General features: G+C 38.8%; 1 protein-coding gene across 1 annotated transcript in view; it reads left to right on the top strand.

Moving 5' to 3' along the window:
* Window positions 1–22,382, top strand: part of LOC109087793 (A disintegrin and metalloproteinase with thrombospondin motifs 7-like) — an 83,625-nt gene that overhangs the window by 5,718 nt on the left and 55,525 nt on the right. Inside the window, 5 exon segments of the mRNA XM_042726846.1 lie at window positions 3,094–3,177; window positions 9,450–9,574; window positions 9,656–9,805; window positions 15,082–15,225; window positions 21,181–21,325. Coding sequence (XP_042582780.1) covers window positions 3,094–3,177; window positions 9,450–9,574; window positions 9,656–9,805; window positions 15,082–15,225; window positions 21,181–21,325 — 648 coding nt within the window.

Genomic DNA, 22,382 nt, shown 5'->3' with positions numbered 1-22,382 from the left:
CTGATTTTTTAATGTGCTTGTCAATTAAAGTTTTTTTTTTCAGTATAATCTTCTATACAGCAACTTTAAGTATTAAACTTCTGCGTATATCTCATCCTGTGACACTTTCTGCCACGGTGTTCTATTACTTTTCAAAGTGATCAGATTTATGAATTTCATCTGAGGAATGGTTAGGTAGTTGAAAATAATCCCATGATCAAAGCATTCACTAGCTTTCACATTTTAAGCAACAACTTTAAACATCCTAGCAACCACCTGGCATTGTGGTGGCAGCATCCACTACTCACATTTTCTTATATACTGTATACTGTTTTACAAATATAGTTGTTCACCATCTTCATCCAGCTTATTCATATTATTGCTGATAATTGTAGTAGACTGTGATCGGCTTCTAATTAGAGGATCCTATGTATGATTAGACTTGTTTCTAAGGTGAACAACTTGTCGATCGTCTACACATTGTCAGGAACACCCATGGAAAGAGATCAAAAAGTTTTCAAATCTGCATTTTTATTTTTTTCATTCTCAACTCTGATGTGTTGTTTCAAACTATCCTCATTTCATCCCTTCAGCTTTCACCTCGCTGACTCTCTTCTCCTCAAATAGCTACAATCTGCCTTTAGGCAGCACTCATTCTGCTAGTTGCTCCTGAGCTGGATCCAAGTCAGCTGACCGTGTTACTGATCCAGTCTGTTAGGTACAAAATATTTTCCAAAATATGCTCTGTATGCTTTGTCTGACTTCTGTTTTTGTGGAGGGAAAAACCTTCAGGGAAAAAAAGTTTTCCATTCCAGACACCTGGTTGGTATTGAAGAACATTCTATAAAGGGGAAACATTCCATTATCCTCAGTTTCCTGCCAGGCTGCTTCTTCTTCTTTGTAGGTCTATCCTGCTACTTATGTACAACAAGAGTTGGCAGGAGTTTAGGTCTGGCAATATAGACCCATTTCTGCAGTATTTTACTTGTTTTTGTGTATTGTTGAGCAGACTAAAGAGGGTAATAAACCAATTCAGAATCAAAGTGAGGAATACAGAGCTACAGTAAATAAAAGAGGCTGTTGGACAAATGGTTTAGACACAAATATTCCACACTTTAGTAAGCTACCTTGCTGTCTACTGATGACATAGGAAGGAATTTTCTAAAAGTGCAGTCACATTTACCATTGCTCTGCAAATCTTCTTGGGTGAACTATAGTCATTTCAATCGATGTGAATGGATATTTCATGTGAGGGTGAAAGATTTCCGTTTGAAGATTCAAGTTGATCACATGGATTTGAATCTTTGAATCTTTTAAATTATTATATAATATATATATATATATATATATATATATATATATATATATATATATATATATATATATATATATATATATATATTTGGTATTTTCTTTGGAAAATTGGTAGAAAGTGGTCCAACATGTTAATCTGAAGTGATTTTTCAAAAAGAAAAACTGAAAAAAAAAAAAGGCAAACACAGTGTACTCCATTAACTTACTTTATCTACTATAGCCTCTTGTTTGCAGTTTAAAGAATCAGTAGAGAGGACAAATATTATTTGGGCTTCAGGCACCATTGAGCTCCTGAAATTCTCTCTCCAGCAAACATACTGCACCACTGCTGATATGTATTCACAGTGCCTTTTTACTAAATATGTCATTACAAATATGACTATTACAGAATTACAAGTAGTGGTTTACATTTTCTGAACATAATAGGATTTGTTATGCAATTCTTAAGATGTTCTGAGTGGTTGATATTTCATTGCTATGCAATTGTTGCGTCTTCTGATGGTTGGCAAGCAATTCATAATTAGGTGCTAGGGTGTTCTGGGTGGTTACTAGATGGTTACTTACTGGTCCAAGTCAAAATGGTCTAACCCCAAGACTCTATGATATTTTGGTCTCTAGATATGGCTTGTGTCTCTTAATACATGTAAATTTCAAAGACCTTCATGAGTATTATCTGTCAGGCAAAATTTTTTAGCCAGATTGCTTAAAAAGTAAAAGCACACCTCTGCTTGAAAAGCAACATGATATTAGATTACATTAATGTCTGTAGCTTAAGCAAGGATGAGTTATGCCCAGAAATTCACTAATTAATTCCATTGACTAATGATCACAAGTTTTGTTTTTTGTTTTTCATTCATTTGCTTTACATCTCTCACCTTGCTAAATATATTTGCCAACATATTCCATGTAAGCTTGATCACTGCAGAGAACTGGAACATTAGTACCTGCAACCTGAAAAATCAAGGTATTATAATAAAGTTAACCAGACTTTGAGTGTGCCATAGACTCATCAAAGATCAGATTAATGTCAGCAGAAGTTGCTTCACCTCAAAAAGACAGAACCACTTCAAAGGTGCCTCATTAATTCACTGGAACATTTTGTAATGAGCACCACAGAAGCATAGAAAATGCCTCATCACATTTCAGACCACATTTACCTCAAGGAGAGCTTTGATATGAGAGCAGAACTTCTAAGCATCTCGCCAACAGAAAATCTGTTTGTGTTTAACTCCTTAGTTCAATATCAGTATGCCAGTCATATCAAGTGTTCTTGAGTTCTATCTATGACTTATTTTGGTTACTTCTCTGCATAGGAATTCATAGACCCTATTTAGGAGGGAGCTTCAGCATCACTGTCTTTCATCTAAGCCCCTGTAGCCCCCTTTCATCTAAGATCTGTCATCGCTCCTAAAAATCTGTCATTATGTGATCTCTCCTCCGGTTTGCTGAAAACCGTGGCTGCAGTAAACTATCTGAGGTTACTTCACTCTAAATCCTTTCCGTACCAATCATTAAAAATGTTGCAACATTAAGTATCATCATTCCCTCTAGTCAGTGTCCAGATCATAGGCAACATAAGGCTCCACACACAGCTGACAGATACTCTATCCATTTCTCTAACTTTCATCCAAATGCTCTCCATTCCAGAGGAATCAAAACAAACTGCCATTACTGCCCGTAGATTTTGACCCAAAATTTATAAACCACTGCAGTAGAAGGGTTGTGATGTTAGATTAGCTTCAAATCGATATGACATTCAATTATTTACAATTTCATATGTGAGAATGTTGTGTTTTGTAGGTGGCAGGGTTATTTCGGGATGCCAGCATTGGAAATGCAATCAACATTGCTGTCGTGCGTCTCATTCTGCTGGAAAAGGATGAGGTATGTGAAATGACAAAGCAGTGATGCAAACTCTAGCTCTAAAAATATATGGCAGACAGTCTGAGTCAGTATCATTGCCACAAAACAGACTAGGTACACTATGACCACGTACACACTGCAAGGTTTCGGTGGTAATGACTGCATTTAAATGTGGGAATGAATCACCTAATTCAGGGGTCTACAGCTGTTTTTGATTTATGTTGGTAATCACTGTTCATCACTTTTTGCTTTCATGGCTTAATCTGAGGAATATTCCCCATATGTGTCACCACATGGGTTTCTGAAAAAAAAAAAAAGAAAAAAAAAGAAATAATGTCAAAAAAGCATATTTCAAACTTGGTATATTGGTGGTAAATTGCAGGCGTTAGAAAAATATCACATGATATGTACAGTAGTCTTTATAAAGTGAAATTTGATATGAATCACACACATCACATTATCATTCTTACATTGTGTCTTAAAATTCAACTGAAATGTAATGATTTGTTTACTGACAATTTTGACTTGCATTTGATGCTTGGTTAGTTAGGGTTTGGTGATAAACAATAAATAAAATTCTAATAATATTATTTAATTATTATTATAATATTATTCAGCAATACTTTGCAGTTAAATAATATTTCTCACTCTTTCATACCAGTATCTTTTACATACATGCCTTAAGTTGCAGAAATGCTCCTGAAATTTGTTTATTGGCATAGTGATAACCATAGCAATTGTTTGGATTCATAGCTGCAAACAAGTAACATGAGTAAGAACAGTTTATGTCATTAGGTGTTAGTTTCGTATTCGCAAAGTAATTTTAATATTAACCACTGGACAACACAGGTGAGAACACTGAACCACTGAACCAATGGTTTGAATAACACAGAGAGCAACTCAGTGAAAAAATACAGACATGGAAAAACTGTCAAGACATCATTGTTGTATGACATCAAAGGTTGTCAAGACATCAAAGGCTGTAGTTTGGGTTATTAGCTTAAACCCCCTTAACCCTTTCAAGTACTGAGATTGAATTTACTCTGTATATTCACTAATTTTGCCATGAATTAATAACAAACTTGCTAATTAACATGGGTATTTGTTTAAATTTGAAATTTTGGGTACAGGGGTCATTTTTGAGATGCTTTCTCCTAGTGATTTATGCATTAAAGCAGGACTTCTCTCCTCTGGGCCCTCAAGCTTTCTAGTAATCCTGAATACCTAGATTAGCTTGTTCAGCTAAACTCCACTGGAAAGTGGACCTTTAGGGCCAGAGTTGGGAACCCCTGAAGATTAGTTTCACCCCAATGTCATCTGTCATCAATGACATCAATTACGATTACTTATGCTCATGTAGTTATAAACCCATAAGATTTGGCTTTTATTTCCATATCAACACTGATTATGCACAGAACACATCGAATAGGGTAAACAAAAGTTCAGCTGTGTTTGCTTAATGTGCGAGAACCAATAAGATTTAATTTAGCACAGTTGAGCTTCTGGTTACCCTGTTTGATGTGCTGTATGTATGTGTGTTGATCAATATTTATATGTGAATGTGTTTATCATACATATGGAGATCAGCTTTCAGATGATGTATAAATCACAATTTCTAAAAATGGACCCCTATGACTTGTTTTGTGGTCCAAGGTCACATATGGAAAGCTCTTTTTTTTTACATTTATTTTGGCATTGTGGTTTACAGTGTGGTGTGTGTGTTATCGGTTACGTATGTTACCCTCATTCCCTGAACAGAGACATTATGTCGGATGACCAATGAATTGGGATCTCGCTTAGAGAGCCCAATCCACTTTGAGTGTAAACTGATCAAGCTAATGCACAATAGTATGTGATTATTGCATCCAACTACTGCTGATCACAGCGTGAGTATAAGTAGGCAGCAGGTGCAGCGCATATTCAGGTTTTCGCTGAGGAGCCGAGCTGGTGACCCAGCTGCCCAGCAGTGGTACAGCAGCCGTGGTGACGGGAGGTGACGTCTTTGTTCTCTCCTTCATGTTACAAGGGTTACATATGTAACTGAGACGTTCCATGTCAGTGGGTCACTCTCAACGTCACGTCGGATGACCGACTAATTGGGATCCCTACCAAAGTGCCATTGATACTGCTCCTTCCAGTGTCCTGTGGAAGCCTCCTGCTCCCCTTCTTTTTGGCATAGGCTGAGGCCTACCACAAGAAGACCAGTTACTGCTACTATGGCACTACCCACTCTGTAAGACTGGATAACACTGGGATACGTACCCGTTCCACTTGGAACCGGAAGGTTACAGAAGGCCCATCCTTACTGAAGGAGGTTTCAGAAGCACTTACACATATGAACAATCGTCTAGGAGCATATAGAAGATTAGAGGTGATTGTAACCCTCTTGGAAAATAGCAGGAAATCTGCCAAGGAAAAATGGGCTCTGTGGCTATACTGTGGACTTACACATATGGGATCCACTTTGGTCTCTACATATGGAACCCAGCCCTCTACTGGTTCTCACGGATTCATCAAGCTTGACAGGGTCTTCAGTATGGACTCTCTGGAGCGGTTTTAGCAAGCCGACCCAAAGCCGGGGCCTCTCAGTGCTTCTACCCGTTTGAGGTAAGAATACAGGAGGATACCGACTTCAACACGAAGGTTATAGAATCTAGCGAACGTGTTGGGGGTCACCCAGCCCACAGCTCTACAAATATCTGCCAGCGAGGCACCACACAAGCCAGCGCCCAGGAGGATGTAACACTTCTAAGTAGAGTGAGCTGAATGGGCAGGACACACCCTGTGCCTCATAAGCCAGGGTGATGGCACCCACTATCCAGTGGGCCATCCTCTGCTTAGAGATGGCATTCCCCTTCTGGAGGGGAGAGACAAAGAGCTGGTCTGAGGTCCTGAAGCTTGGTGTCCAGTCTATGTAACATCTCAATGCACAGACAGGACAAAGCAAAGCTAGGGCTGGGTCTGCCTCTTCCGGGGGCAGCTCTTGCAGGCTCACCAGCTGATCCTTGAAGGTAGAAGTGGGAACCTTGGGCACATAGCCAGGCCGGTGCCTCAGGATTACCTAGGAGTCAGCCAGCCCAAACTCTAGGCACAAATTTTTGGCAGAAAATGTGTGCAGGTCCCCTACTCTCTTGATGGAGACCAATGCAAGCAGGAGCAGAGTTTTCATTGATAGAAACTTCAACTCGACTGTCTGCAAAGGCTCAAATGGGCCTTGCTGTAGTGCTCTGAGCACTAGAGACAGGTCCCAAGAAGGTCTGGTGGGGGGTGGGGGGGTGTAGGATTTAGCCTTCTTGCTCCCCTAAGGAACCTGATGATCAGGTCATGCTTCCCCACCGACTTGCCTTCCATGGGGTCGTGTTTGGTAGCAATCACAGCCACATAGACTTTAAGGGTTGAGGGAGAAAGGACAGCACGACTCTGATCGGACATTTCCGCGGGTTTTTTTCGGTGAGAAGAGCACCATTTGATGAACAGGTACCACTTCAAGGCATAAGCGTGTCTTATAGACGGTGCTCTCGCCGAAGTGATGGTGTCAACTACCTCTTGGGGGGTAAGTCACCCTAGAACCTCCGTGTCCCCTCCAGGGACCATACATGAAGTTTCCAGAGGTCTGGATGCGGGTGCCACAGGGTGCCCCGTCTCTGAGTCAGTAGATCCTTCCTCAGAGGAATCTGCCAAGGAGGGGCTGTCACAAGGAGCATAAGTTCTGGGAACCAAGTCTGAGTGGGCCAGTAAGGTGCCACAAGCAGGACCTGCTCCTCATCCACCCTGATCTTGAACAGTGTTTGTGCAAGAAGGCTTACTGGGGGAAACACATACTTGCGAAGGCCCCACGGCCAGCTGTGTGCCAGTGTGTCCATGCCTTGTGTTCCCTCGGCCAGGGAGTAGAACAACTGTCAGTGAGAGGTTTCTGGAGAGGCAAACAGGTCTACCTGAGTGACTCCTAAACAACTCCAAATCAGCTGGACCATCTGGGGATGTAGTCTTCATTCTCCCGGGAGCACAGCTCGTGACAGCTCGTAGGCTGCCCGGTTGTACAGACCTCAGATTCTTCTGACTCCAGAGGAGGAGGTGGGCGGGAGAGTTGTGACATGTGACGGGGATCGTAGACCACCTTGTCGGTTGATGTATACAACAGTCGCAGTGTTGTCTGTGCGGTGAAGGTTTGGCAGCAGGCCAGTGTGACTTGAACCCGGTGAGTGTCGCGTCGCCACCCCCACGTCAGGACTCAGCCATGGAGCCAGTGTTGAAGCGGTCTCATATGAAACAGCCCCTGCGGCGTGACTGCCGCTACAGCTGCCATATGCCCCAGGAGCCTCTGAAACTGTTTCAGTGGGAACGCCGTTCTGCACTTGAACATATTCAGCCAGTTCAACACCGACTGAGCACATCCTTGCATGAGGCGCGCTCGACCGAATCCAACTCCATATGGAGAAAAGAGATCCTCTGTGCCAAGGAGAGTTTGCTCTTTTCCCAGTTGACCCCAAAGACCCAACCGGCTGAGGTGAGTCTGGTTCATTCCCTGCAGAAATTATCTTTATATCATATAGTTCCAGGTATCCACATACAGCGGTGATGATTTTGTCCTCCATTGTTGTTTCAGATTTCTGCCTCAGCTCGCTACGTCGTAATCACGTCACTACTAGAGCACTCTCCTGATTGGTTAACGCGTTTGCAAATTTTCGCCAAAGTTCACATTTTTTCTACTCCCGATTTGAGCAAATCACACGTTACGTGCGTCAAATGCCCAAAATGCTCAATCCGTGATGCGTCATTCGCGCGGATCGTGTCGCAGGATGTCTATCTCGTCTCTGCATTGACTTAACATGTAAATCACTCATGCTTAATGCTTCATTTGCGTCTGGTGTGAATGCACCATAAAGCAGAGGCAGCTTCTCCACAGGCCGTATAAGCATTGTCAGATAGACCGGGCGAGTACCAACAGACCCGGGAGGGGAGGCACGGTATATCTTGCCAGGTGGTGGTGGTATTAGGACACAACCAACAACTCCACCGGGGGGGACCCCCGTATATCCCCTAGCTGCACCACCACTGAGAGTGGTGAGGGAGGAGGAGTTAGCAGGTCGGCTTCTGGCAGAAAAAGGTGCCATACACAACCTGGTAAGCCCCTCATGCACCTCTGGGAAGAATGGCACTGGGGTGGGGACCAACCCAAAGAACCAATCGTCTACTCTTGAGGGCTTGGGACACGTGGAGGTCTCCACTCAAGCCCTACCCTCACGGTGGCCCGGGAAAGCATAGCTGTTATTTCTGGAACCGATTGCTAAAGTCCCGGAGGCAGCAGTGCAGCTGAATCTTCCTCTCCAGAAAGCTCCAGCTCACCCTCCGATGTAGCAATCAACAATCCGGTCATCGAGAGGAGCACCAAAAGATACTGCTGGTACAGTTCCATTGGCAGCTCAACTGGTTTCCGGAGTGCAAGAGGAGTGATGGTCCCCCCGAGGGTTGATTCCTGGGAGGTTTGCCATCAATGTTTCCCTCAGACCGCCCATGCTACTGCCTGGAAGTAGCCCCCGCCTGACTGCCGCCATAATGAAACTAGATCGAGGCAGAGGCAATGGCGTTCCGCTTCTTTGAGGTAATGGAGCTTGGCCCGCAATGCCGAGATGATCATCTTCCCGCAATGAGAACATGATTCATGGCTGCCTGCAACACAACAAGAGGTAGTGCAGCCTGATGTGTGCAACCCACTTTTCACGGGAAACCACCTCCGCTGAGGTGCTGTACCGGCAACAGGAAGAGCTTTCAAAGAGTGCACTTAACTCTTTCAGTCTTCTTCTCTCAGTAGAGTAGTCAGGAGCAAAATGATGTGATCGCTCGGCTCTGAAGCGAAAAAGATGAATAAGCGCTGCACCTGCTGCCTACATATGCTGTGATCAGCGGCCGCTGGATGCAATAATCGCATGCCAATGTGCATTGGCTTGTTGAATTTACACAAGAAGTGGATTGGTCTCTCTAAGCGAGATCCCAGTTCGTCGGTTAATCAGCGTGATGTCGCGAGTGACCAACTGAAAGGGAACCACCGCACTGTATTTATATGCATAGTGTTTGCCACCATTTAAAAGTTAATGTATTTTAGAGTTGAATCATTACTTTCATAAATTCTCATTCCTCAATACCTTCAATAAAAGCTCCAATAAATCCATTTTTATTTTATTTTTATATTTCAAATTAATTATAAAGTAGTTAACTCAATAATTATGTCATACTTCATACATACAAACTTTGCATACAATTTTCCCATTTTATGTATTTAAATATTTTATCAGGAGGATTTGAAAATTACACATCATGCAGACAACAGCCTGAACAGCTTCTGTAAGTGGCAGAAAGGCATCAATATGAAGGATGATGATCATCCAGTCCATCATGATGTGGCTGGCCTTATTACTAGGGTACATATGGCCTAATTGTAACTAAAATTGCATTGCTTTGCATATTTATAATACGTGTTAACCATTTTCTATGACACAGAAAAAGACATTTGTGCCGCCATCAATAAGCCTTGTGAGACATTGGGATTGTCTCATGTGGCTGGAATGTGCCAACCTCTCCGCAGCTGCAGCATCAATGAAGACACAGGCCTGACCCTGGCATTTACAATCGCACATGAGCTTGGCCACAAGTAAGCCCTATAACACAGATTACATATACTGTATACAATTATATTTACAAGTTAGGTATACTTTTGAAAGATTATTGATGGAATTTCCATGTGTACATGATATATACATTTAAACAACTTTAGATCAAAAGGTTTTTAAGACCACTTGAAGCAAAAATGGCCTCAATTAATATATTATCTTAAAATGTAATTTATTCCTGTGAGGGCAAAGCTGAATTTTCAACAGTCATTACTCCAGTCCTCAGTGTCACACCTGATATGCAGTGTTCTGCTACACCTTGGAACATTTTTTTGCTGCATTTTTTTAAGAGTATAAATAAATAAATAAATAAAAGCATTTATTTGAAATTGAACATTTTTTGTAACAATGTCAAAGTCTTTCCTGTCACGTTTGAACAATTGAATTCATCTTTCTGAATAAAGATATTAATTTCTTAAAAAAAAAAATCATTTTGCATGTTAATAATGTAATGCTTAAAAAAATCATTGTGTGTGTATTAATCACTGGTTTAGAAATAATACACAACAAAATTGACACCTCTGTGTTTTTCCTTGATCAAATTTGGAAAGAAATACAGATTTCTTCCTCGGCTAAAACTAAAAACAGTGTTGCACATGCAAATTGCTCATTTTGTGTTGCTCTCAAAGCCAAGGTGTCTTTGATGAAACATGCATTAGCTCTGTGGAGTTAAGAGTCCAGTAACACACTCTTTATTGGAGGCAGTATAAGGCCATCACACACTGAATATTCTCTCTCGTTATTCTTCAGTATAAAGCTGAACCAACTGCTTTTTTTGGCATGAGAGTTGTGGAGTAGGGGAATCTTTCTGGTACCAATTATGACTATAAAGTTTTTTGCCAGCACCTCTCCAGCTATATTTCATTCTGATCTGTGTGATTCATTGTGTACATTTCCCTTTAAGATAATATGAAATAGTTTTTAAGAAGTCAGTGTTTGTTTCCAGACCATTATGTAAATGAAGGTGTTCTGAATGTGACTTGTGATGCCTAGTGGTGCAGAAATGGGGATTTTTTTTTCACAGGAATGTACTCTTAAATGACAGTCTGTTTGTTAGAAGCAATATTAGAGTCTTACTTAGACTTAGAGTTTGTTTGATCTTGTGCCATTTGGTCTGCTGCACATGCCTTTTGTAAATGTTTGTGGTCACGCCACAGATATCATGATAAACAGTCAAGCACAGCTGGACTCAGAAAAGGCAGCTTGACAGCTCAGTAAGGGTCTCCAGTGAGCCTTGTTTCTAGACTGCTATAGCTGAGACAGTAGTCTTTGTAGTATATTAGAAAAATCTGAATTTCCCCAATGTACATTTTAAAGGGGTCAAATTGATGTTGCTAAAAAGAACATTATGTTGTGTATTTGGTGTAATGCAATGAGTTTATGTGGTTTAAGGTTAAAAAAATACACTATTTTCCACATAATGTACATTATTGTTGCTTCTCTACATGTTGATTTACATAGCTCATCGTTCTGAAAAGTGAGGTGTATGCTGATTGGATGAATACCTCAAGCGTGTGACAGAAATGTTACACCCCTTACCATACTGTGATGCTGTCTCCAGGCGCAATGAGACAAACCCAACAAAACCCATTACAAATGAAGTGTTTGTTGCATCCAGTGGGGACATAATTACCGTTTATAATGACTTATACTGTCCTTTTATGTGTTGCGTATCACGCTGCTTAAACATAAAACTATATCTGCATTTAGTGATCAGAGAAACGACAAACAACAAGCACTACTCTACACTGCTCAAAACTCGCTTTTGAATCATCAGTGGCAAATTCTTTAAATATAAAAAAACATACTTACAGGCTGTGAGTCAGAAGTGACAGACTGTCCTTGCAAAGTTTGGAACTGCCCCACTTTATAGAAACAGCCTTTGTGCCACAGACGCATTGTAGGCTACTCTGCAGGTTCAGGAAAACAGTCCTCCATAAAATGCGCTGCACGCATCTGAATATTTGGGTTGAACTGTTTCTGGAACAGTATTGTAATTACATCTTAACCACTGATTTCTAGTTGTGTCCTCTTTTGGAAGGCCAAACAAAGTAGTTTCGCGTTCACAACGAAAACACACAGCTTCACACACGGCGGGATTGAGTGAGCGGCGGCGGCCGGCGGGCTTGAGAGCGGTGCGGCTGGCGGATTTGACGAAGGAGCAGCCGGCGGGCTTGCGGGCAACCACATGTGATGACCCAGGGCTGGACTTCGTCCACGCTTCGTCCATGGTGAAAGCCGATCCGGTGTTCCACAGTGCGAAGTTGATGTATTTCCTCAGCGCCCAGTACAGATCAGCTCTAGGCATGACGAAGTGGATATCGTCCCCTTTTGGAAGGCCAAACAAAGTAGTTTCATATGAGTGCGTGGACGAGTCCACTTTTTTCACTTTAGTCTTTGCAACTTTAGGGATCTTATCTATGCACAAACAGCTTGTAACACTCCAAAGAGAGAGGAAAATTTGAAATTGCATCATATGACCCCATTTAAGAAATATTCAAGCTCTATCGACAACATCTGTTAAACAGAAATTAGTTTGACTTGCCCAGCCCCACAATTTGTAAAAAAAATATGTGGAAAGTAATGTTTATAATGCATGTCTATGGAGCAAGCTGTGGTTTAAACCAGAAATGTGAAGTTCATATTTTTGTTCAAAATTCAGTTCAGTACATTTCTGTAAGAATAAACTGTATTACCACTGTTTTTCTGTGTGTGTGGAATTTACACAATGAAAAGTTAACAGTAAGGGCCAGTATTACTAACAGTTTGCGCCAGCGCAAACCGTCTTTTGACGTTGAAATATTACTGTCAGGATTTACTAAAGACGCGCGCAGTGACATATTAGAGCTGAAAATGCGTGGACAGTTATTTTTTTGCATCTGACCTTATTGAATATGTATTTCTAGGAGATTCCCTTTTAGAGGCAAAAATTTATGGAGGAGAGTATTCAAAATGAATCACGCAACAAGATTTACTAACGTTTGTGCTCTTATAATTACTGGTATTTGTGCCATTATTTAATGCCCAAATAAAGCATGTTTTAGAAGGGAGAGGATTTTTCCACACGTATTAATTTATTTGGAAAGAACACATTATCCGAACGTATCGTTTGCCAATGTTATTTTTAATTTGCTTCAGGGAATAGAAGACGATTCGGAACCCTCAACTAGGAGTCACACACAATACCAGCTGTGCAAAAACTTCTAGCAAACCTTAATTTTTTGGCCTTTTGGTTCTTTTCAGCATAGTGTGGCTTATTTATTTATTTTATTTATTGTTTAATCACGATCTGAGCTTGGTATGTTGCATTGGTCGATATGTAGATAAATCACCTGCAGAAATTTCCACACCCATCGGCGCTGTTTTGGAATTGCACTTTGCTAATTTGCCATATTTAGTAAAATTTGCCCTAAAACTTTATTTTACAGTGCACGTCCTTGCTAGACTTTATATATAATATATATGTAGCAATAACTAATAACAATCAAGCCTAATTATGGAGCAACAACTACCTATAAACCAAACCTTAAAGGGGTCATATGATGTGATTTCAATTTTTCCTTTCTCTTTGGAGTGTTACAAGCTCTTGGTGCATGAAGAAGATCTGTAAAGTAGCAAAGAATAAAGTCTCAAATCCAAAGAGATATTCTTTATCAAAGTTAAGACTCTGCCACACCCCCCTAAAACAGCTCATTCAATCAACCCCCACATATCTATGTCACTATGTGGAAATATTTCCGTAATTTCGCCCAAATGTTCACGCAAAGAAAGAAGGCGTGATTTCAGTAACCGCAGTTAGTGTTGAAGCAGCTTTGTCAGGGAGATGCTGTGTGTATCTAGGCGAAAGCAAAAGCACTTTATTTGGCCTTCCGAAAGTAGATGCATTTAGGAATGTTTAAGATTACTTACAACAGAACAGCAACGCATTTTATGGATGACCGTTTCGTAAACCTAGGAGAGGAAGTAATTCTGACTTTGCTACAACAATCTGGCACGTCTGAATTAGCTTCTGTAAGTATGTTTTTGTTATTAGAATAAGTACTGAATGCTATTGAATGTTCAAATGCGGGAGTTTTGCCAATAGTATCTGTGTGTGTGTGTCTGTGTGTCTGTGTCTGTGTGTGTGAGAGAGAGAGAGAGAGAGAGAGAGAGAGATAGGGTCACAGAACAGGGGAGTCAGCTGTCTTAACCATCCATGGCTTGTGTACTGCAAATACATAATACATATGAGCTTCATCACTGTGTCTGTCAAGCGACTCTGTTCCCCCTTTTGGGCTTGAACTGATGTTAAACTAAGGACATTATTAGGTGTCTTTACATTTATTTTGAAAGATGATGCTCACAATTACAGAAAGGGGCGTTACATTTGCGACGTGTGTTTTTGCGGTGATCAGCCAATCACAATGCACTGGGGCAGTTGGCCAATCAGAGCAGACTGCTGCTCTTGTCGGAAAGAGAGACTTTGTAGAAAACGAGGCGTTTGAGAGAGGCGGCGCATAGAGGACCTACAATAATGTACAGTAATTGAAAAATAATGTGTTTTTTGATCATTAAAGCATGTCAGCATATTCTGTTACACCAAATACCCAAAATAATGATCTTTAAAAAAGCATTATATTACCCCTTTTATCCTATAGTAAGTACATGTTGTTAATTAATATTGCTCAGTGCTTATTTGTGTAATTACACTGTGAAAAGGACACTTTAAAATAAAGTGTAAAATTGCTATGTTAGTTTGTCTTTGTTTAGTTATGTGTAATGTAAATAATTTTTCATTCCTGTTATGATTTTGAGACACACGCTCTCCAGCTTTAGTAATGTTTTGTTTTATTGAAACTATGGGTAACCACAAATTAATCAAGGTTTTTGCTGCACTAACCATATTTTTAATCATGGTATTTGTAGTGAAACTGTGGTTATACAAATGGTAATCCATATGGCAAAAACTGACTAGCGACTAAATTTTTTACTATAACAAAACCATGGTTAATTTTTGTAAGGGTAATTATGTCCCCTTCAATGTATTCTTGTGGATTTTGTGCAAAAACTAGGGTTTACAGTTAAAAGAGTTTATACAACTTTCCACAGACAAGTTATGTAGAAAGGATAGTGAATTACCATGGTCTTGCCACCTATTTTTTGTAAATGTTAATAGATTGAATTACCAGCTTTTAAGCCAATGTGAAATATGGCTGAATGCCAGTCCAGCAGTGCCTTCTCACTCTCTCTCTCTGTAAAATTTGCTTTTATGCCACAGCTTTGGGATTCAGCATGATGGGAACGGCAATGACTGTGAGCCTATTGGGAAAAGACCTTTCATCATGTCTCCGCAGCTCCTGTATGGGACCTCTCCACCCAACTGGTCACGCTGCAGCCGTGAATACATCACCCGCTTCCTCGAGTGAGTAAAAAACAATGCTTTTTTAACAGGATAACAGGAAATGGTGTAGAGTTGCGGTGTCCAGTCCTGCTCCTCGAGGGCCAACATACTGCAGAGTTTAGTTGCAACCAGCTAAACCAGGGGTTTTCAAACTTTTAGGACATGTGTACCCCAAGTTTGTGTAATTTTCACTCGATTATATATCCTTATATAATTGGTCAAGGACGATTAGATTTGTCCAATGTCAGATTCAAACTTGAGTTGACTGTATGAATACCATGGCTCACTAACTAGCTAACTGCTAGGACACAACTATCATTTATCAGCTTTGTTTTTATAATATTCGTATATCATGAAAGCCATTTTCATACTGGGTTATTAATGATAGGACACAACTATCATTTTTTTACAAAATAATTTTGGCAGCTGTGGTTGCCAGAATACTTTTGTAAAAAAATACACTGTAAAAAAAAAGTCTGTAGTTTTTACAAAATAATTTTGGCAGCTGTGGTTGCCAGAATACTTTTGTGTAAAAAATACAGAAAAAACTGTAAACACAATTACGGCCAAAAACTGTAAAATTTTACAGTATACAACTGTTATTTACAAACAAGAAAATTTTAATGTAAACCAGTAAATTCAACAACGCACACTGCTATTAAAATCTGTTTTTTACCTTTAACATACTGACAACCACCATAATAATGCAGGTGGTAAAAGAGAAAGCCACATGAAGAATCGAAGTTCATCACAAGTAGCTTCGCCACAAGCAGAAGTTTATATTAATATATAGAAGGTGCACAAAGTCATTCATGCAAACACAAAACACCATCATGGTGACACACGATACTTAAACAATTCAATAAACTTTCATTTAAACAGCAGAAGATGTAACATAAAGCCCAAATGTACAACTGATAACAAAAAACTATTAAAAAACATGATTATTTAAACAAAAATACTTTCAAATGTGGAGCGTCACACAGGGAATTCTGGGAATATCAGTTTACAGTTTTTGACTGTAAATTATACATTGATTTGTTCTTTTTTTATTTCTAAAAACTGGAAAAATTAACAGCATTTTACTGTAAAATTACATGAAATGTCTGGTTAGATCTTTTACAGTTTTTCCCTGTATATAGTACAGGAACTTACTGTTTACCTATTAACACTTTTTTTTTTTGTAGCGTTTTTTACAAAATTGTACAGTTAAAATGACACTTATTTTTTACAGTGATAATATTCGTATATCATGAAAGCCATTTTCATACTGGGTTATTTTAAGTTGTGAAATGAATAACTTTTGATTGGTGTGGTCTTTTTGCTATTTTTTTTTTATGGTTAAGATTGGTGTAATGTTTTCATTGGAAAGCTTCTTGGCAGCAACTGCCACTGGGCGCTTTATCAGTATTTTACCCTCCCAACAAGCTGGCTCTGTCCTTCTTGACCTTTGCATGTGTGTGTTGCCAAAAGCAATGTGAATGGCTGAGATTTCCCAAGAAGGAACAAAGCTATGTTGATTCTTCTGTCATAGTTACACTAGTTTTGCTGCCTGCCATATGGAGCACATTAGACAAGGCTTGCCTGCTGCAGCATGGCCTGAAATAGGGGGAAATGTTTAACACAACTGGCAGTGCCCAAACACAGGATGGGGCTGTGTTACGATATCTAGGCCAAGCAGATCCATCAGGAACTGAGTAATTAGTTTATCTTAATCCCTTTGAGGTTTCGATTGTTTAGGCCTACCCTTAAACCATTATTCTATCTGTGTTTTAAACTCTTGGGCAGATGAGCGCCATCACTTTGTATATTTTTTTGATCTCTATTTTTTTGAGTTGGTTTAGTGGAAATGTGTTTTATATGGATTTTTTGTTAGCTGTTGTGTATGCAAGTTTTTTGAGGTTTGAATGTTGCAATATAATTATGAATGTTTATTGATATTTGTATTTGTATAAGACAGTTTGCAGATACAGTATTATCAACTGCAAATAGCCATTCATAACAACTTTATCGTTAATATATTAAAATATCCAGATGTTCTGCATTGATGTTTATATGTTAGGTCTTCTGTTTAAAAATGCATGCAGAATTTTTTTTTTTTTAGAAAATTTTTAGGATTTTTTTAGTTTTTTTTCATTTTATTTTTAATTTTTTTTTAAATTATGAATTTTATAATTTTTTTGTTTCTTTGTTTGCCGTTATGTTTTTTAATTTGATAATTTATCCCTGTAAATGAATTTTCATTTCCTAAGGGCCTGTAAATGTTATTGACTTTTAAAACGCACAATAGACACTGCTACTCAGTCTGATTGTTTTTTAAATATGGACTGTGTTACAGAGAATATGAGGGAAGGACCATGCAGTTTGGGAGGCTTAAAGACAGATGGCTTGTGTCCAGAAAGGACCTCTCCTTGTTGTCTGAAAAGATTAGTCTTACTCAAGCTGTGGGCTTTTAAAGAGATATTTGCAGCATGCATGAATCCAATTTCCTTCAGTGTCAGTTATAGCTGCTGAGTGTTTTCTAGTTGGATTATTTGAGCTACATTGCAAAAACTGAATTAAAGGCTAACATGCTGTCTGCTTTGACTTGGAGATTGTTGCTTAGAATTTTAAGTCCATATTGCACCGCAGTTGCATGGATATATTTTGGCTGAAACAGTTCCTGTATAATTGAGTTGTTTTTTATTGTACTTTATCATATAGAATGGTCCCTGGCAAGAAAATAAAACCTAACAAACATATTTTAGTATCGCTAACTTTTTTTGTGAGCATTTCAGCAATCTGCATTACAGGTTTTTGAGGGCTTGTGTAATATTTTCTGTTTGGTCAAATGGCACTCAATTGTCACAACAATAACAATTGTTTTTACTTTTCCAGGAGTGCCAGCTGTGATTAGGCCTGCAATATAAAATTAAGCAATATCAAAATATCACTCTCTGGCCTAACTGAAATTTCGATATGAAAAAATTTTTAATTAATGTGTTTTTTAATTTTATTTTTTTTTTTACTTTTCAAAGTATTTACACAGTGCTCTGAGTAGAGGCGAGGCAAAAACCCGAGCGCTCGAGGACAGCCTTTTACTTTGGACGAGCGGCGTTGCCGATCACTTCAAATTTTGAGGGGACTGAGCGCTCAACCAGGAAAGCCATGCCAGACGTTGCACCATATTACTAAATTACTAAATGTGTACATTCTCTTGTAGCATTTAAAAGGTAAGAATGATGTTAGTATTTACCTTTCGGAACTGGAATCAACAGGTAGCCAACACGCTGTAGCCAAAATGTGATAAGAAAAGTCCACGGTAACAAAATCAAAAAGAGTGCTAAGACGTCCCTTCTTTTCAGCATGTTTTATCCGTGCGTGCAAAACATTAAATAAACGTCAAAACACATCTAAAACTCTCCCTGTTAATATGATGGTTCTGCTCCCCTCACTTCTGTTCATTATGGCGCGCCTTCAGATGCTATCAATATATAAGCAGATGAAGAAATAGCCGTACACGCGATTCACAAGGATCTATACCAAATGATTCTCCCAATAATGAACAGTTTGCCCGAATACCAGATATATCCACTTGCAAATAGCCAATTCATAACCACTTTATCGTTAATATATTAAAAATAGCGTTTTTTTATCCATTCTGGGTGATGTTTTATATATGTTAGGTCTTCTGTTTAAAAATGCATGCAGAATTTTTTTTTTTTTAGAAAATTTTTAGGCTTTATACATTTTATATATACACTTTGCATTAACTTATACATTCAGAATTTTATAAACACTTTGTTTCCCAGAATGCCGTTACCTTTGATAAATTAAATGAATTACCCTTGTCATTCCAATTCAAATCCTAAGGGCCTGTAAATGTTATTGACTTTTAAAACGCACAATAGACACTGCTACTCAGTCTGATTGTTTTTTAAATATGGACTGTGTTACAGAGAATATGAGGGAAGGACCATGCAGTTTGGGAGGCTTAAAAGACAGATGGCTTGTGTCCCAGAAAGGACCTCTCCTTGTTGTCTGAAAAGATTAGTCTTACTCAAGCTGTGGGCTTTTAAAGAGATATTTGCAGCATGCATGAATCCAATTTCCTTCAGTGTCAGTTATAGCTGCTGAGTGTTTTCTAGTTGGATTATTTGAGCTACATTGCAAAAACTGAATTATTAAAGGGATAACATGGCTGTCTGCTTTGACTTGGAAGATTGTTGCTTAGAATTTAAGTCCATATTGCACCGCAGTTGCATGGATATATTTTGGCTGAAACAGTTCCTGTATAATTGAGTTGTTTTTTATTGTACTTCATAGAATGGTCCCTGGCAAGAAAATAAACCTAACAACATATTTAGTATCGCTAACTTTTTTTGTGAGCATTTTCAGCAATCTCCATTACAGGTTTTGAGGGCTTGTGTAATATTTTCTGTTTGGTCAAATGGCACTCAATTGTCACAACAATAACAATTGTTTTACTTTTCCAGGAGTGCCAGCTGTTGATTAGGCCTGTAATAAAATTAAGCAATATCAAAATATCACTCTCTGGCCAACTGAAATTTCGATATGGAACTTTTTTTTTTTTTTTTTTTTGACTTTTCAAAGTATTACAACACACAGTGAGTGTAGATGAGCATGTTTTGTAGTCTGCTTTTGGGATCTGATAAAGCTCCTGGACCCAGAAACAGTGATGCATAATATCAGACTCAACAAGCAGCTCAGTTAGTTCAAGCAGTGATTCTACCTGAAGATAATCAAGTTTAGACTTTAAACCTGAAAGTGACATCATTGGACAAACTTTGGCTGCGTGTCTACCAAACTAATTTGAAAAAACTTAGGACTGCAAATAATGTTAAAAACTCCATCTTTCCACCCACACTGTAAAATTGCTTTTATTTATTTATGCACTATTTTATAAAAGTGTGGACCAAAGGCACCATGAAATCAGAACAACAAAGTTTGTCATCAAAGGAAAACTGTTTGCTGAGTGCTCTTCAGGACATTCCTGTGGGTATGCTCTTTTATTATTGGGAAAGTCCTAAGAATAATGTGTTTTTGAGGTGGCCTAAATTTGTCTTTAGCATACATATTATGTATCCTGCCTAGCCAAAAAAAAGAAAAACTCATTTGGATTTTTTTAAATCAAATACTGAAGATTCTAGGATTGGATCATTGTTGCAGTGATTAATTCTGCTATGTTTTATGTTTTGCAACCATTCTTTTAACTAATGCAGTGCAGAACTTTTTATTTCTTAAGCATGTCAGAAGATGTGCCCATGTACACACAGTATTCCAGCATGACAATGCAAAGATTCACCAGGCTCAGTTTGTGAAATAGTGGTTCAGTGAGCATGAGGAATCATTTTCATGTATGAATTGGCCACCACAGAGTCCTGACCTATTGAAAGTCTTTAGGATGTGATGGACTCGACTTTACAGAATGGTTCAGTGCTCCCATTGTAAATATGAGATCTTTGCCAAAAATGAATGCAAATCTTGATGGAAATAAATGCTGTAATGCCACAACGAAAGCATAATGTTATCAAAGCTAAAAGCAGTCCATCTAAGTATCAGAGTTTGTGACTTGTTTTTGGACAGGCAATGTAAAATCGACTCCAGCACATCACAAAGACTTTTGATGGGGTAAAGTTCAGGACTTTGTGGTGGCAAAAACAGTTTCACAGTTTAAGCCTGATGAATCTTGGATCATTCCAGTCATCCTAGAATATGGACATGGGTATGTCTTCTGACATTTTTGTTTGAAAAATAAAAAGATATGCACTTCATTAGTTTTTAACTAGAATACTAGAACAGGTGTTTTGCAGTTGTTTTACAAGGGGACAACAAATCCAGATTACTGTTTTTGGGCCAGATTTACCAAACAGGGCAAATTAGAGACTGCAAAAGTGACCTATAAAAGTACTAATCTGAGATTGAATTGCCTGAGTATTTTCTGTATGTGGTGTGTTTTTGTCATGTTCCTCACAGTCGAGGCTGGGGCTGGTGTTTGGATGACCCTCCTGTCAGAAACGATCTTGAGATGCACTCTGCTCCCCCTGGCGTCCTGTACAGCGCTGCTCATCAGTGCAAGCTCCAGTATGGATCCAGCTCGCTGCTCTGTGATGATGTAGATGTAAGATTTTCCCTCAAATGCACAAATACCTCTGATTCCCACTGCAGACAGCTGTCTGATGCCAAACTGCTAAGAAAAATGGGTCAGAAGTGTACACAAGTGCAGACAGAGGGCTTAAATTATATGTTTATGAAATACAGATTGAGCAAGACATTCAGAACCACACATCTGCTAGGAACTGTAAATAAATTGTAGGCTATAATGTAACCTAATAAAAATATATAAGTGCTTCTGACAGTGAAGTCAAAGATAATGTAGTTTCTGTGCATGACTTTCTTTTGTAACACACACACAAAAGAAAGAAAAAAAAAAGCACTTTTTTCATTCAGTTACAAAGACTGGGAACTAGAGCATTTCAAGCTTCAAAGGAACACAGAGGTAATTTACCCTAAAAGTACACTGGGGAAAAAAATGATACTTTGGACCAATTTAAAAAAATAAATAAATAAATAAAAAAAGATTTTATCTTTTATCATTTAATGAAGTTATTTTGAAGTGAACAAATTAAGTAGTGTAAAAGTGATTTAACTTGGTTTCATGACTGGATTTAATAAATTAAATTTATATATATAAAAATATAGGCCTTTATATTGTCACATCACTGTTTATAAGATAGTGTTAGCTAGCTAGCAAACTTTTAGCCAGCAATACCACATCCCTTAAGAAAATTATCCATTTTACAACACATAAAACCAAATAACCATGCTCACTGTAGTTAAACCATGGTAACCACAGCAATACCACATCCCTTAAGAAAATTATCCATTTTACAACACATTAACGAAAATTTTTTCTGTGACGAAGACGAGACGTTGACGAGCTAAAAAAATATCTGATGACGAAATTATGACGAAATTTATGCCGCGTTTTCGTTAACTAGACGAGACTGGACTATAATGTTTTTTTGAGTCTGTGACAGACATTCAAAATGCATCCTATAGGCTTTTGTCTTTCAAAATGTGCGTCCCTGTCATTGGATTGCCGATCAATAAGGGGCGTTTGAATATCTAGTCAGCTATAGCAGCCGCAGTGGATGGATCTTAGACTACAAAAAACG

This window comes from Cyprinus carpio, chromosome B7, assembly GCF_018340385.1.
Source record: "Cyprinus carpio isolate SPL01 chromosome B7, ASM1834038v1, whole genome shotgun sequence".
Taxonomy (NCBI): Eukaryota; Metazoa; Chordata; class Actinopteri; order Cypriniformes; family Cyprinidae; genus Cyprinus; species Cyprinus carpio.
The sequence above is the reverse complement of the archived record's forward strand: the minus strand, read 5'-3'. Positions and strand labels throughout refer to the sequence as shown.